The following is a 14219-nucleotide window of genomic DNA, read 5'->3' on the forward strand; positions in this document are numbered from 1 at the left end:
CAGCTATGTTTTGTGTTTCGGAAAGAACTATTTTACATTTTCAAAGAATATATCGTTTCGGTTGAACATAAAAATACATGAAATTACTACTGCAGCATTTAAATCCATAAGGCATTATCTGTTCTCAGATCATGTCTGTTTTGCAGGAGTCAAAGAGTTTGTTACACACTAACGTTTTTTTTAAGCAAGATAGTAATTGTCTGAAAAGAATCCCCTTCCCAAATTTTTATCCTAAACAACAAATTACATTTTTAAGCACAGTTTATTTTGAATACAAACTCAAATTTTTATAGTTTATGGAATTGTTTTTTAGCACCAGCAGCCTTTGTCACTTTGAGGACATTGAATCTCACAGTCTTGCTCAGAGGACGACACTCACCAACAGTGACCACATCTCCTATGGCTACATCCCTGGAAATATAAAAAGGTGCCAAGAAGACATGACTCATTAATGGCAATGACCAATAATTCATTTTTAAAAATAACTAACAAAATTAACATTTACTAAAGAATCAAAAGGTTGATAATATTTAGAAGTCAAAAGCAGCATGTTCCAATAAATGTCAAAATACACTGGAATAGCATAACATGAACCAAAGAGATTTTTATTATATTTAGTTTCATTGAATTTCATTTGATAAACTCCTAAAACATTGTTAAGCAGATTTCTTTAACACGTTTGTTGTCATGCCACTTTGGCATAGTCTGTTCCCCTACGCCGAGCAATTTCACTTCTTCAAGGTCAGTACGGTAATCTCGTTGCCGGCAGTAAGCGTCATACGAGTATACTCGTAGCTGGTTTACCAACTACAAGTATACTCGTAGTTGGCAGCGAACGTGTTAACAATAGTTTTGGAAGTATGTCAATCATATCAGAAAAGAAAACTATCAGAGAGCTCACAAACGTGCAAGCTCACAATATGTTTTTAAATTCTTTCATAAATAGATCTGAAAAACTATAAATCTGCAGTTACCCCACATGCAAAACAGTTGAATACCATATATTCAACTGTTTTGCATGCGGGGTAACTGCAGTTTATAATTTTTACATAAAAATTAAACTGATTATTAGAAATTATGATCCACAAGTAGTTATTAGGCCAAATTAATTGACAGAAATACTGTACAGCCAACAAAAGAAATCAGTATTTCTGAGGTCATCTGCTAATCAAATAGATCAAAAGGAAACTAAACAATCTGATGTGTATTGCACTTCATGAGGATCTTTGTGTATGAATTCTGGGATACTTTCTTTTCTCTCTCAGCAGCAGAAGAAAGCTTTCAGACTGTTGCTAGGGAAGAGAAGAGAATTATTTTAATCTGAACTGATGCCAATTGCCTAAAACAGTGTTTCTCAAAGTGTGGTATGCATACCCCGGGGGTACATGGCAATTTTTGGTTGTGCATCATTAAGAAAAAAAAATTAATTTAAACATATATATTTCTTAATAAATTATATATATTAAATTATATTATGCATGAATTCTACTCAAATTGAGAATTACTATCGCCCTGACGTTCACGTCAGGCGATAGTGACTCGCTCCCTGTGGTAAATAACGCACCCTCCACAACAGCTACTATACTGCAGACGAACGAAAAATGATTAGTTTTATTATGCCACTGAATAGGGTACAGACATTTGCAGGCTGTATAATATATTTCTCAATAAATAGTGCAATTAGATAACTGGGATAAAAAATCACATGTTAAAAAATCGTGGTGCAAGATATATGCGAGGATTTTAGGAAACTAGTTTTTTCAGGAAAAAAGTGAGTTGACATTTATAATTAAAATCCTCAGCATTTATTATAATTGCTCACAGTATTTATAAAATGAATGCATTTAAATTTTACTGATCAAAGTTATTTATGTGACTGGCTGCTCACCATTACATGATATATTTGAATCTTTAGTGACAATGCTTCTGTAATTAACTTAAAACACAGTTTCATTCTTGCTTGTTCTTTTATCATTTCAGAATCATAAGATCTTTGAGTTTAAAACCAACACAGTAACTTGAACGTCTCTCCATATTTCAAGCAAAAATTATTAGTAATTTACAAGACTTGAGATACATAATGACCAATCCTTCACAAATGACTAATGAGAAATGAAAGCAGAGCATGAAATGGACAATGGTAGGCCAGTAGAGATAGAGCAACTATGAAGACGTGCATGATTGGTGCAGTATTAACAAAAGATCATGCAACTCAACAACTGTTGAGCTGAAATGCTGATTCTCTTCAACCGAATTGCAAAATATCTGAAACTGCCATAACATTCACTATATATGTATTTCTTAGGTTTCAAGAAGTTCATGTCGGAGTGGTGTTTCACCTGTTTATTGTTCTGAAGGAACTTCTCATTCTGTTTGTGTACCAATTCCACATCATGTAGGCAAGTTCCAATGAAACAAAGTTTCAACCCTCTGGTTGAATTTTATTGCTGTTTTTTTGTGTGCTGCTTCTGCAGTAGGCTGGTGGGTGGACTCACAGACACATTAAACGCATCTTAGGTTCAATTCGCTAGTAGAATTTTATTTGAAGTTAGCCTTTGTGATCAGTCTTAATGACATCGAAAATTTCAAATGAAATTTAAATACTTCTTTCATATAATCGAAAATTTGGACACTAGTTTTTAGTTTTTGGCAATACGATATGGTTTTACTTAAGTCTATACAGCATAGTTTCTGTGGAAGTGGCATGTGATTTATATAGTGCAGTTGTCTTTAACTGCATTATCTGTTGACAAATATATTACAGACTGCAAATGTCTTTGTACCTTATTCAGTAATACAATAAAACTACTTGTTTTTCTTGCATTCAGTAGGGAGGGTGTGTTGTTTACTGCATCTAGCAAGTTACTATGGTCTGACATGAACCTGTTTAAGCTTTTTTCTTGTGCAAAACGTTTTGATTTCTTTTAAAGTTTCTCATAAAGTAAAATAAGGGGTGCGAGTTATACTCAAGTAAATACGGTATTGTTTTAAAACTCTTTCTTTAAATTTAAAATTAAAAAAACTCTTTAAATTTCTTTCTTCCAAGAAGATTTAAGCCACATCTGAAAGCTCGACTGATTCTTTTTAACTCTTGTATGTTTTTGTTTTCAATGTGATATTCAATTTTCTTCTGCTCAAAACTAAATTTTGTCCACTGCCTATTTCAAATACTATGTATACTCATGTCCTGGATGCTGCTATACACAATAACAAAGCCAATGAGAGACTTTTCTTGTCTTCTCTCTGTGTAAATTTCTGCACATCATTATGATAGAATATGGTATAAATAATGACCACTCCACATCCTGAACAGAAATCTAGCAGGTAATTTCCATGATTATTATTATTACGTTTGCACTTTTCTCAAAATTTTCCCAGATATTTCCTACTCTCTTCACAAGATATGCAACAAAGGAAAAATCTTATATTTTGTCAGAGTTGCCTCACTTCAAATAATTCATATTTCTCTGTCGTGATATTTGCTCATATCACTGTACCTGATAATTCCTGCAATTAAAGATGATAATCCTTGTATTTAGCATTGCATACTATAGCTATCCCTTATTTAACCTTATTATTATTATTATTGCCTGAATACATCTCGTATTTGCTGCTTAGTTGAGTCTCACCGGTTGATTCTTTCTTTCAGTAACAGCTATTAAGTTGATTTGGTATTTCTCTAATTATTCTGCTAGGGTGCACCACAAGAAAGTGAAGATTTGACATTGGGTCAGAAATCCTGGTCAGTTCTCCACTTGCCTTAAAATGCTATGTGGAGGTTGGTTCTCGGTTATCTAGCTTTAATCTTTAAGCAGTCCAAAATGTGCTTGTATTTCCTGGGAAACTCCTCATATAATTCTCTGATTCGGTCCTTTTCCTTTTTATAAATTAGTATGGTGTAAGCTCTATTTCATTAGGATTCAGTCTAGGAATAAATCCCAACTCAACATCAGCAGAGTTCAATCAGCACCATCAACATAAGCAACAGCAATGGAACTAGAAGAATTGGATAAGTACCAAATTGCATAATAGGTGTTACTGAAACAAAAGACTAAAACTGGTGACATACTTCTAAGCAACAAATATAAAATATTACATTCAGGCAATACAGATCACAGTACTCAACACTAAATATGAGAATAATAATATTGAATAGTAGGCAGTATAAGTAGTGATGTGGGCAAATATAAGAATGAGGAAACTAAATAATGACTCATTTGTGCCCATTGGCATAACAATCAAAACTAATGTTTCTACTGTTGTGATGTCACTCTGCTTGTTTTATTTATCATTTTTTTCAAAATAATTACCCAGAGCGAGCATGTTTTCATGTCACCTTTATCATCTTTGATTTCTTTTACAGTACTCTTTCATTTCTAAGCTTTTTTAATAGCCTACAGAATATTTTACCATATATCTCGTATTTATTTCTTATGTTCTGACCAGTCTTCTCATGAATTTTTTTTTAATGCAGTCAGGAGTACATATCGATATCTGATTTAGAAAAATCCATCCAAAACCTGAAATATAGAATGGCAGTGGGAGTAGATATTCAACCAGATATGCTCACATATGAGGGTGTTGTGAAAAGTCATGATAATCACCATGAAGGAATTGATGTCTTTTTATATATGCTAAAAGAGAAATAAATTATTACAATTTGATGAAATATGGGGGTTAAAGAGTTTTAAGATATGTTCTTTCTTGTGGTTATATCAGTTTTGTTCACTAAACACCCAAGGTGAACTTTTCAGGCTCACCCATCCTCCTCGTATGGAGGTATAACATTTTTACAATAACTACGCTGCATAATTGAAAATACTTGGTCAGAGAAATAAATTCCAGGTGACAGGAGTAGAGCTTTCGTAATACCAATCTATAAAAAAAAAGAGAAATAAAATAAAATAATGTGAAAATTATGGAAGAATTTCCCTATCGTGGTAAGATTTATGCAAGTATACTTCAAAAAAGGCTTAGAAAAATTTTAGAACAAAAGCTTGGAGAAGTAGGCTAGAATCAGATTTTTAAGACAAACAGTTGGGAAATCTTGGAATATAACCAAGATCTCTATTTAAGTTTTGTAGAACTACAAAAGGAATACAAGGTGCCAAGGGGAAAGCTGCTCAAAATACTATTTTTCACTATTATAAAGTGATAATGTAAATTCAATCTGTATATAATCTGAGTTGTAAGTCAACAGTGAGAACTGAAGGTGGTTTGATGGAGGAATTATGCAAGGCTATCCTGACAAAGCTGCACATTATTCTAATTTTGGCAGCAAAAGTCCAGAGGAAAAAAGAGCAGGATCCAGCAAGAAGTGCTTTAGATGACAGATAAGAGTAATTCGAAGCAAAATTGTGGTATGAAGTTATTGATGATGTAATTTCTTAGCACAGCAGTATCATAGCATGTACACTCTCTCCACTAAAAGGTGCATATCAGAAATTTCGTGACAAATTAAAAACCTTGAACAAAACTTTCTGGATTAGGTAGCAAACCAGAAAAACATACTATCAAATTTGGTATTTCCACGGTATCTCAGCAGCCCACATTACTTCTGATGGCTTTTTCTGCCTCATTAATTGCAATCTTTTTGGATTTCTTCTGTCACTGGTCTATTTCTTTTTTAACTTGATTTAATCATTTTTCAAAATAATCACTCTAGCAAACCAAAACATTTATAATTTCATATAACCTTTATGGACTGACACATTCTGTTGCTCTTTCTTCCATTTCTAAGCAATCTCTTAAATACCTGTTTTCATAAAATTTATTTTCATATTATTTTCAAAATATTCTCACAACTTTTACAAACATTTAGTTGGAAGAATCAAATACAACATGTCCACATTACAAAAATATCTAAAATATCATGTAAAAACTTAATGCTATATATAAACAAATTCATAACACATTCCCTGATCATACTTCAGAAAATGCCCTTTGGGCAAAATTCAGCACTGCTTGTCAGCAGACCGTCATGATTAATTCATCATCAGTTGGAAGAATCAAATACAACATGTCCACATTACAAAAATATCTAAAATATCATGTAAAAACTTAATGCTATATATAAATAAATTCATAACACATTCCCTGATCATACTTCAGAAAATGCCCTTTGGGCAAAATTCAGCACTGCTTGTCAGCAGACCGTCATGATTAATTCATCATCAGTTGGAAGAATCAAATACAACATGTCCACATTACAAAAATATCTAAAATATCATGTAAAAACTTAATGCTATATATAAACAAATTCATAACGTATTCCCTGATCATACTTCAGAAAATGCCTTTTTGGGCAAAATTCAGCACTGCTTGTCAGCAGACCGTCATGATTAATTCATCATCAGCTTCAGAGATTTTATTTCATAATATATACCAAATTCAAGCAAACTAGAAATTTTAAGCAAACTTCAGAAAATGTCATGGATTCAGCACTACTTTTCAGTAGACCGTCGTGACTATAAATCATCATTAGTTTCAGGGATATTACAACCGTCATAACTATTTTAAATTTAAATTCCTAGCATTCAAACTAGAAATATATGCATAAGCAAACTTCAGAAAATGTCATGGAAAAATTCAGCACTACTTTTCAGTAGACCGTCGTGACTATAAATCATCATTAGTTTCAGGGATATTACAACCTTCATAACTATTTTAAATTTAAATTACTAGCATTCAAACTAGATATACAGCAATCCATCAATTAATGCACTCTTTAAAACAGGCGAATTAATCAAAAATGCACTAATAGAATATAATAACCTATGGGAAAGTGTATAATTCGTTCTTCAGATTTCTTTTTTAACCCTTAATTTTTTTTATAAAAGAATTAGGGTATGTCTCAGGGCCTAGTTAAAGGAAAACTATGAAGCTGAAAGACAATAAAACATTCAGAATATAAATTTATTATTCTGCTTCTTAACAAAGAATTGAGCTAACGTAGTTTGGCAGGCATTCTGTTTCTTTTTTTTTCATACAACTGACGGTATGGTCCTATTGCCTCCTCTACCACTTCAGCAAATTTTACTGCTTCTCTCTTCATCAGGGTCAGTCACTAAACATTGCTGCTAAAAAACCTTCGATTGTACTAAAACTATTTTCAAATTGTTTCTGTGAAACCTCTTTGGGCTTGTCGGTGATTAAATTTTCTTCATATTCTTCAGGATCTTCCCACTGTGCATCTAAATTTAGCAGGTCAGAATCACTCAACTTCTCAGAATGAGATTTAATTAACTTAGATTCATTTGAAAAGCCTCTAAAATCATTTGCACAATGTGGAAGAACGTGCTTCTAAACAGCTCGCATATTGCTAGCAGTAATTTCATTCGACTTTGTGACTTTATAACCAGGCTTGAGATTTCTCTGATTTGGCTAGAAAAGTCTTGGAAGGCATTCGCTTCTAAAAAAGACTGGTTTCATCGACATTAAATATTTAATCACAACAGTCCCCTTCTTACACAATTTTCTTCAAAATCTCTGGATATCTCCTTATCTGCACTTGCAGCTTCGCCTATGATTAGAACATTATGTAGGCTATTTCTTTTTTTGAAACGCTCAAATCACCCGTCACTAAAGTGGAATTCTTCTTTTCCACCATTGATAGCCCTTTCTTTCCAGGTTACAAAGAGGCAATGCTTATGATTTAATAAAGGCCAGTGTTTAGTGAGATCTGTTTTTGGTTACAATCTTCGATCCATATAAAAAGAAGTCTCACAAATTCAATCATTATAATACTTTGATTTTGAATGCATGCATGATGAATTTGAAGCAGCCTTACCTTTCTCTTTGTCTTCATTCACCAGACAGTTCATTCACAAATGGGGGAATGAACTGTCTTCATCAGTTTCACCCATTTTTGTGTTCTTGTCCTATCTTTGCTCTGGACTAGCCTTGTTCATTTTTCTTTATTATTTCAAGTTTTTATTCCAATCAGATTACTTTGTGAATCATTTTCACACTTCTATTTTTGGCTCATTAATTCTTTTACTCCATTTTTTTATATTGGTTCGAGTTAAACAAGAGAACAAGAACCAAACCTTGGTGATTCAGTGGCAAAACTTGAAGAAAACCCTGATTGATTCAGCCAGAGAGGCACGTGGCGAAGTTGTCTGCAAGGACAGAAAAATCAGAACTCCATGGTGGACATAGGAACTTAGAGGCAGTGAAGGAAAAGAAGAAAGCATATCAAAAGTTCCTGTCAAATAAGTGAGCTTTTGCTCTTAGAGAATACAGAGACAAATGTAAGCAAGCTAAACACTGTAAAACTAGCTAAACAAAAGTCATGGGAGGACTTTGGCAAGAACATAGAAAATAAATATCAAGAAGGTGGTAAGATATTCTGGAGGTTGTTGAAGAAGCTTAGAAATGAAGGAAAGAGTGCAGTAAAAGATGATAAAGGTGATATGAAAACATGAGAAAAAGATATCCTTGAAGTATGGAGTAATTACTTCAAAAAAATTGCTAAATGAAACAAGTAGTGATAGCAGTGGTAAAAAACACTCAACAGGAATACAGTCAGGAATACATATCCATATTTGAAGTAGAAAAAGCCATCAAAGGCTTGAAATGTGGAAAGGCAGCAGGAGTAGATGATATTCGACCAGAAATGCTGAAGTATGGTGGTATAAAAGTCTTACAGTTTTTGCATAGTTCAGAAAGCCAGGACAGAGAGACAAATTCCTGATGATTGGAGTAGAGCTCTCATAGTACTCATATAAAAAAAGGGAAATAAAACTGAATGCGAGAATTACAGAGGTATTTCTATTGAGTGTTCCGGGCAAGATTTATGCCAGTATACTTTAGAAACAGTTGAGAAGAATTGTGGAAGAAAAGCTTGGTGAAGAACAAGCTGGATTCAGGCTAAATAGAGGCTGTCAGGATCAGATCTTCACTTTACAACAAATAGTCGAGAAAGCATGGGAATATAACAAAGATCTGTATTTAAGTTTTGTCGATTTGGAAAAGCCATATGACAAGGTGCCAAGAAAGAAGCTATTCAATATGCTACAGTTATATGGTGTCAATGGGGCATTATATCAAGCAATACTTAGTCTGTATTTGAGTTGTAAGTCAGCAGTTAGAATTGAAGGAAGTACAGGAAGATGGTTTAATGTTAAATCTGGTGCGAGACAAGGATGTACACTATCCCCTCTGTTATTCATTATCTATATGGATCACATTATGAAGGAAAGTGGTATTAAACATGATATCAGAATTGGAGATGTTATACTTCTAAATAAATCCGCTACAAGTTTGCAAGATTCCCTGACTAAATTGAATAACTGTTGTAATAGATATGGTATGAAGGTCAGCAATAAAAAGACAAAGACAATGAAAATAGGCAGAATCGTTGAAAATGTCAACTCTGTTTTGAATGGAGAATCTGTGGAACAAGTAAAACTTTTCAGCTACTTAGGCACAATTTTTAGTGAGGATGGTATATTAAATATGGAAATAGATAACAGAATCAACAAAACTGGTATGGTAGGAAGTCAATTGAATAAATTCATATGAAATAAGAGAAGATATGAGAGTCCTGAGACCGATGAGAGGTGTGAACGGATGGCATCAATGGCAATATCATATTAAAAACAAGGATATTAGGAAAGAACTTGACATTGTCAAGCATCCAGGAATGTATTAAGAGCTAATCTCAGGTGGTCATTTAATTAGTCATTTTTATTTTTGTTTGTTACTAAATTACCACATTCGCGTTAAGAGCCCGGGTGTGCTTTCGAAATGCATACACCTTTGAGCCCTTCGAAAAAGATGTCAAGAGGGTGCAGTGGGTCAAATTCTTAGCTTTGTAGTATTTTTAAACAGCTGAGAAGGCAAGGCTGGGTGAACTAACATTTTGAGCTCGTCCAGCTCTGTGATTGGTTATTGTGTCAACCAATCCAATTGAACAGTCACTTATCATAAATTGAGCGCTTTCTGTATCGAATGGCTGTATTAGAAACAGTTGTTACACGTTTTCTGGAACTGAAAATTTGAAAGTGGATGTTAGGAGAAAAAAGCTAATTGTTTTATCTTTTGCTTGGGCAGCATAGCATCTGTTGAGGTTGCAAAGCTTTTTAATGGCATACAGACATTTTTATTCTAGTCTTCGGAAACAACAGACAGTAAAAAGTATCTATTCCTAAATAAAAATGAATATTCTGTGTATTATAAGATGTTGTTGATCAAATTGATAAGACAGAAGAACCGCTGAAACAAAAAATAAATAATAAATAAAAAATTTAAAAAAAATGAATTTAGGATTCCCGAAAGTGTGGATAATTCCGATGATGATCGGATGTTATGTATACTGAGTCTCAGTAAATAAAATTCTTGGAAAACTAAGCAAAATACACATAACGTGCAACAAATTTTATGAGATAATTTCCTGCTACATCAAACCACATCCACATTTATTCCTGCAATACTCTCTCCCTTCATTAGTTTTTTTTTTAAATTATGCCATCATAAATTCACCTATTCATATTGAGACTTTATAGGATCGTGCTATTCGCTCTACCCAGCAACTTATAGGACACACATACCACAAATGATAATTATTAATAATTCGTTTACCATTAATGAAAGTGTTTCTACTCACACTTATTCTTTTCTATTTTTACGTCTTATAAATGATGGTTCACATATTTTCATCTTTGAGTATTTCAAATATACCAAATTATCTTAATTGGTCCTGCAATTAATTGCATTGGACCAATTAAGATGCGCGATCATGCGCTATGCCCTCTCAAAACTTTCATACATGGATAAAAATGCAATCACGTGGTCATGGGCGTCCGCTGAGATCATTAAAAAAATTCCACAAATTATAATTGTAAAATTGATTGAGATATGTAATCTTACACCCTTGACCTGGGACACTGTCTTAAAATTTTATTATGGGTTGGCCTGTTTTGGCCCACGGCAGGGTAGCCATAGAATAAGTGTTTTATTGCAGCAATAAAACATGTGTTCCTGTTTTTCTGATTTATGAACAGTGACCGCTTAGTTTGCCCTCTGTGTCTAGTGAGTCACTGAGTGAAGTGTGAATTGTAAATTTACAGTGAAGCTGGCAAAGGTTGGTCGATTGGTAGAGCCTCTGCTACTAATGGCTCAATTAAGTAAGTTTGAGCGCGGTTAGTAGTTGGAAGGGGGCCAATCGATCGATGCTGTCGGCACACTCTCCCTCGATGAGTCTTTGGACTCCCTGGAGGTGTCAAAAAAAAAAAAAAAAAAAATAATAATAATAAAATTTAACCCTTTCTGACCTGAATTTTTTTTTCCAAGTGAAAAAAATTTTTCTTTCTATTTATTTTGTCTTTAGGTTTAAAAAAAAGCAAAAGTATCAAGTATTTTCTGAAAAATACATTTCAGGTAGGAATTCTGACCGGCTGATTATTCCATATGGAATCATTATATTCTGGTAGCAAATATTCAACTTTGAGCTTATACTCTATAATCCAATATATGCATATTATTCTACTAAGTCGTAAAAACCGATATTGGTAAGATTTATACGTATAATACATTATATTTTAAAAAAAAAAATGGAACTACAACGTACAATACCAATTGGAATCATTTGCCACGTAATAGGGGCTACGAAAGCCAAGATTGATTCCAATTGGAATCGCTAGGGCAGAGAGTTAAACAGAAAAATACATTTTTAAAAGTGTATGTAATTTAATATTATTTTACTTGTTAGTTTTATGAATATTTTATTTAAACTGGAATAATTTAATTTAGGATTAATTAATTAGTTGATTTTTAATAAAATATGCCAGTCAATTTTTTTTATATATGAAGCTGTGCTAAAAACTATTAATTCTGAATACTTTTTTCCACAAGAATTAAAGATCATTAAAATTGATGCAAAATCAAAATAATGTATTTATAGTTTACATTGACAAATAATTGCATCAAAAAAAAAAAAGAAAAAAAAGGTGTTTATTGATGTAATTATTTAAGTAAATCAATAATTAAAAAAATTTATTGATGCAATTATGTCTCCAATTATGTCCCCCCCATGAAAAATTTTCTACGGACGCATGCATATGGTCAAATTAACGTGAAATTTGTAATGCGGGTTGTATAACCCACACAACAGCACACCTAACCGAAATGGGCAAGCGACGCCACTGGTACTAATATATCATTAATTTGAATAATACATAGCCTCAAATAGTTCAGATAGGTAAGCAACCTGTTCATACTTGTAGACTATATTCACATCAACTGAGGTACAAAAGGATATCATGTCTCTCAGCGACTTTGTTTAGAAATGGTAGCTCATCAACATAACTTTATTTATTTGTATGGGGGTCCTGCCCGTTCCTCAACTGTCCCTTAGGATGTTTTGAGCTCTCCTAGTGAGGGATTAAGTATGTATTTTATGACTGTATATCCACGTGTGTGTTCACAGGCCAGTTTGCCTGTTCTGAGAAACGAAAAACCAGCTTCAGGGTTTAAAACTCTCTACCTCTGTATAAGACTGCTATCAACTGCACTTCATGCATAGTAGAAAATTTCCTAAAAATGCTTTAAATTAAAAGGGAAAAGCTTTTGATACTTATACACTAATTACAACTAAAAGCAAAATTCTCTGATCAAACTTCAGAAAATGTCATGAAAAATTCAGCACTACTTTTCAGTAGACCGTCGTGACTATAGATCATCATTCGTTTCAGAGATTTTATTGCAATTTTCATAAAACTAATTTTACATTTAATATAGAACTCTTTACATTCAACTAGCTCCCCAACCATACGATATGCTTATTCGGATTACTTTTTTTCCAAATTAGAAATCAGCCTAGCACCAAACCCACAACTATTATATGTTGAACTGAATATATTAAAAATTTCTCCTGTACATACAACCCAGATGTAGATATATCTGGGTTGTACTGTACATCAGGATGAAATTTTATGATTAAAAAAAAAAAACACATTCTGTCCTTCACATACATCAGTGTTTCTCAACGTGGGACATACACCCCAGTGGGGACAATTAGAAAATGTACATATTTATATTATACTTTTTTCAGAACTTGGCTGACTATTATGCTTGGGGGGGGGGGGATCAAAATCTTTGAGATGTTGAGGTGGGGTATGATCCAAAAAAAAAAAAAAAAAAAAAAAAAAAGGTTGAGAAATGGTCACATCTTTAAATAAGGAGAAAAAGTCCATCTTTGTATAAAAGCTAGATGATCCCAAACTTAGCTATTTACTATGCTTTCCAACATTGCTTGAATCCAAAGCAAATTTATCAAAATACAGTATGTCAAAAGCAAGGTCAGATATTATTTAATGGTATATTTATCTCACTGTCTATTTCACATATCAGACTGGATTACCTGTTATGGACAAGTAATTTGGCTTTTTTGAAAATCCAAACTATACGTATTAGAACACAGGTATCTACTTGTCTATCAAATATTTTCACTAGTTAACCAATGTTTTTTACATATTTAGAGAATTTATACTGACTTTCATTGTCAAAGATAGCAAATTATTCCTATCAGAATGTTTCTTGTACAGAAATTGGTTCCAATCCAAACAAGGAACTCCAGTGTGATTTGCTGATTTTTAATCAGAGACCACTCATGCCAGCCGGGGATTACATTTTCAACAGTAAAATGTGCACCTAAGTGCATAATGATCTTCTTTCACTATGTGTTATTCCCGCTTCCTATGCAGGGTCCACATGTTACTTAGATGCGACTACTTGTACCACTCCCAACTGACCTGTCGCCTGGCCTGCCGCTGTGTGTGTGTGGGGGGGGGGGGGATATATTTTTGGCTGCAGAAGCGTATGTTCACGGGGCCGGTTTGCCTGCTTGCAGGATGAAAAATGCCAGATAAACTGGCAGAAAAAACCCTACTGCCCGTGCCCAAGACCGACTAACTTGGCTATGCCTGAGGAAGATCCTCAAGTTCATAAATGATACTTATATGAAATGCAATTAATATTATCCACAAAATTTTGATTAGTGGAACATGACTAAGATAATTTAAACTATGTTCAAATTCAGCATGTCAAAATCAATCAGGCTATATTTCTGCTTCAAGCCAAACAAAAATTTTCATTTTGTTGCTCAATACTGCACAAATATCTTGTAACAGGCTTTAGGAGAGGGGGAAGTGCTCACTAAGAAAATCAAGAGCCACGGTGCATTCTGGTCAGTGAGGTATTAAAATAAGTTTGAAGGA

The 14219-nt window shown here is 33.4% G+C and overlaps 1 protein-coding gene across 1 annotated transcript in view; it reads right to left on the reverse strand.

Annotated features, from left to right (window-relative positions):
* Positions 1–243: 243 nt before the first annotated feature.
* Positions 244–14219, reverse strand: part of RpS11 (ribosomal protein S11) — a 37758-nt gene continuing 23782 nt past the window's right edge. Inside the window, exon 4 of the mRNA XM_090410125.1 lies at positions 244–411. Within this exon, the coding sequence (XP_090266251.1) occupies positions 288–411 (124 nt within the window). The 3' untranslated portion in view covers positions 244–287. The remainder of the gene's footprint in view (positions 412–14219) is intronic.

Source organism: Typopeltis vanoorti, chromosome 20, assembly GCF_054136105.1.
Source record: "Typopeltis vanoorti isolate ZY-2024b chromosome 20, IOZ_Tvanoo_1.0, whole genome shotgun sequence".
Taxonomy (NCBI): domain Eukaryota; kingdom Metazoa; phylum Arthropoda; class Arachnida; order Uropygi; family Thelyphonidae; genus Typopeltis; species Typopeltis vanoorti.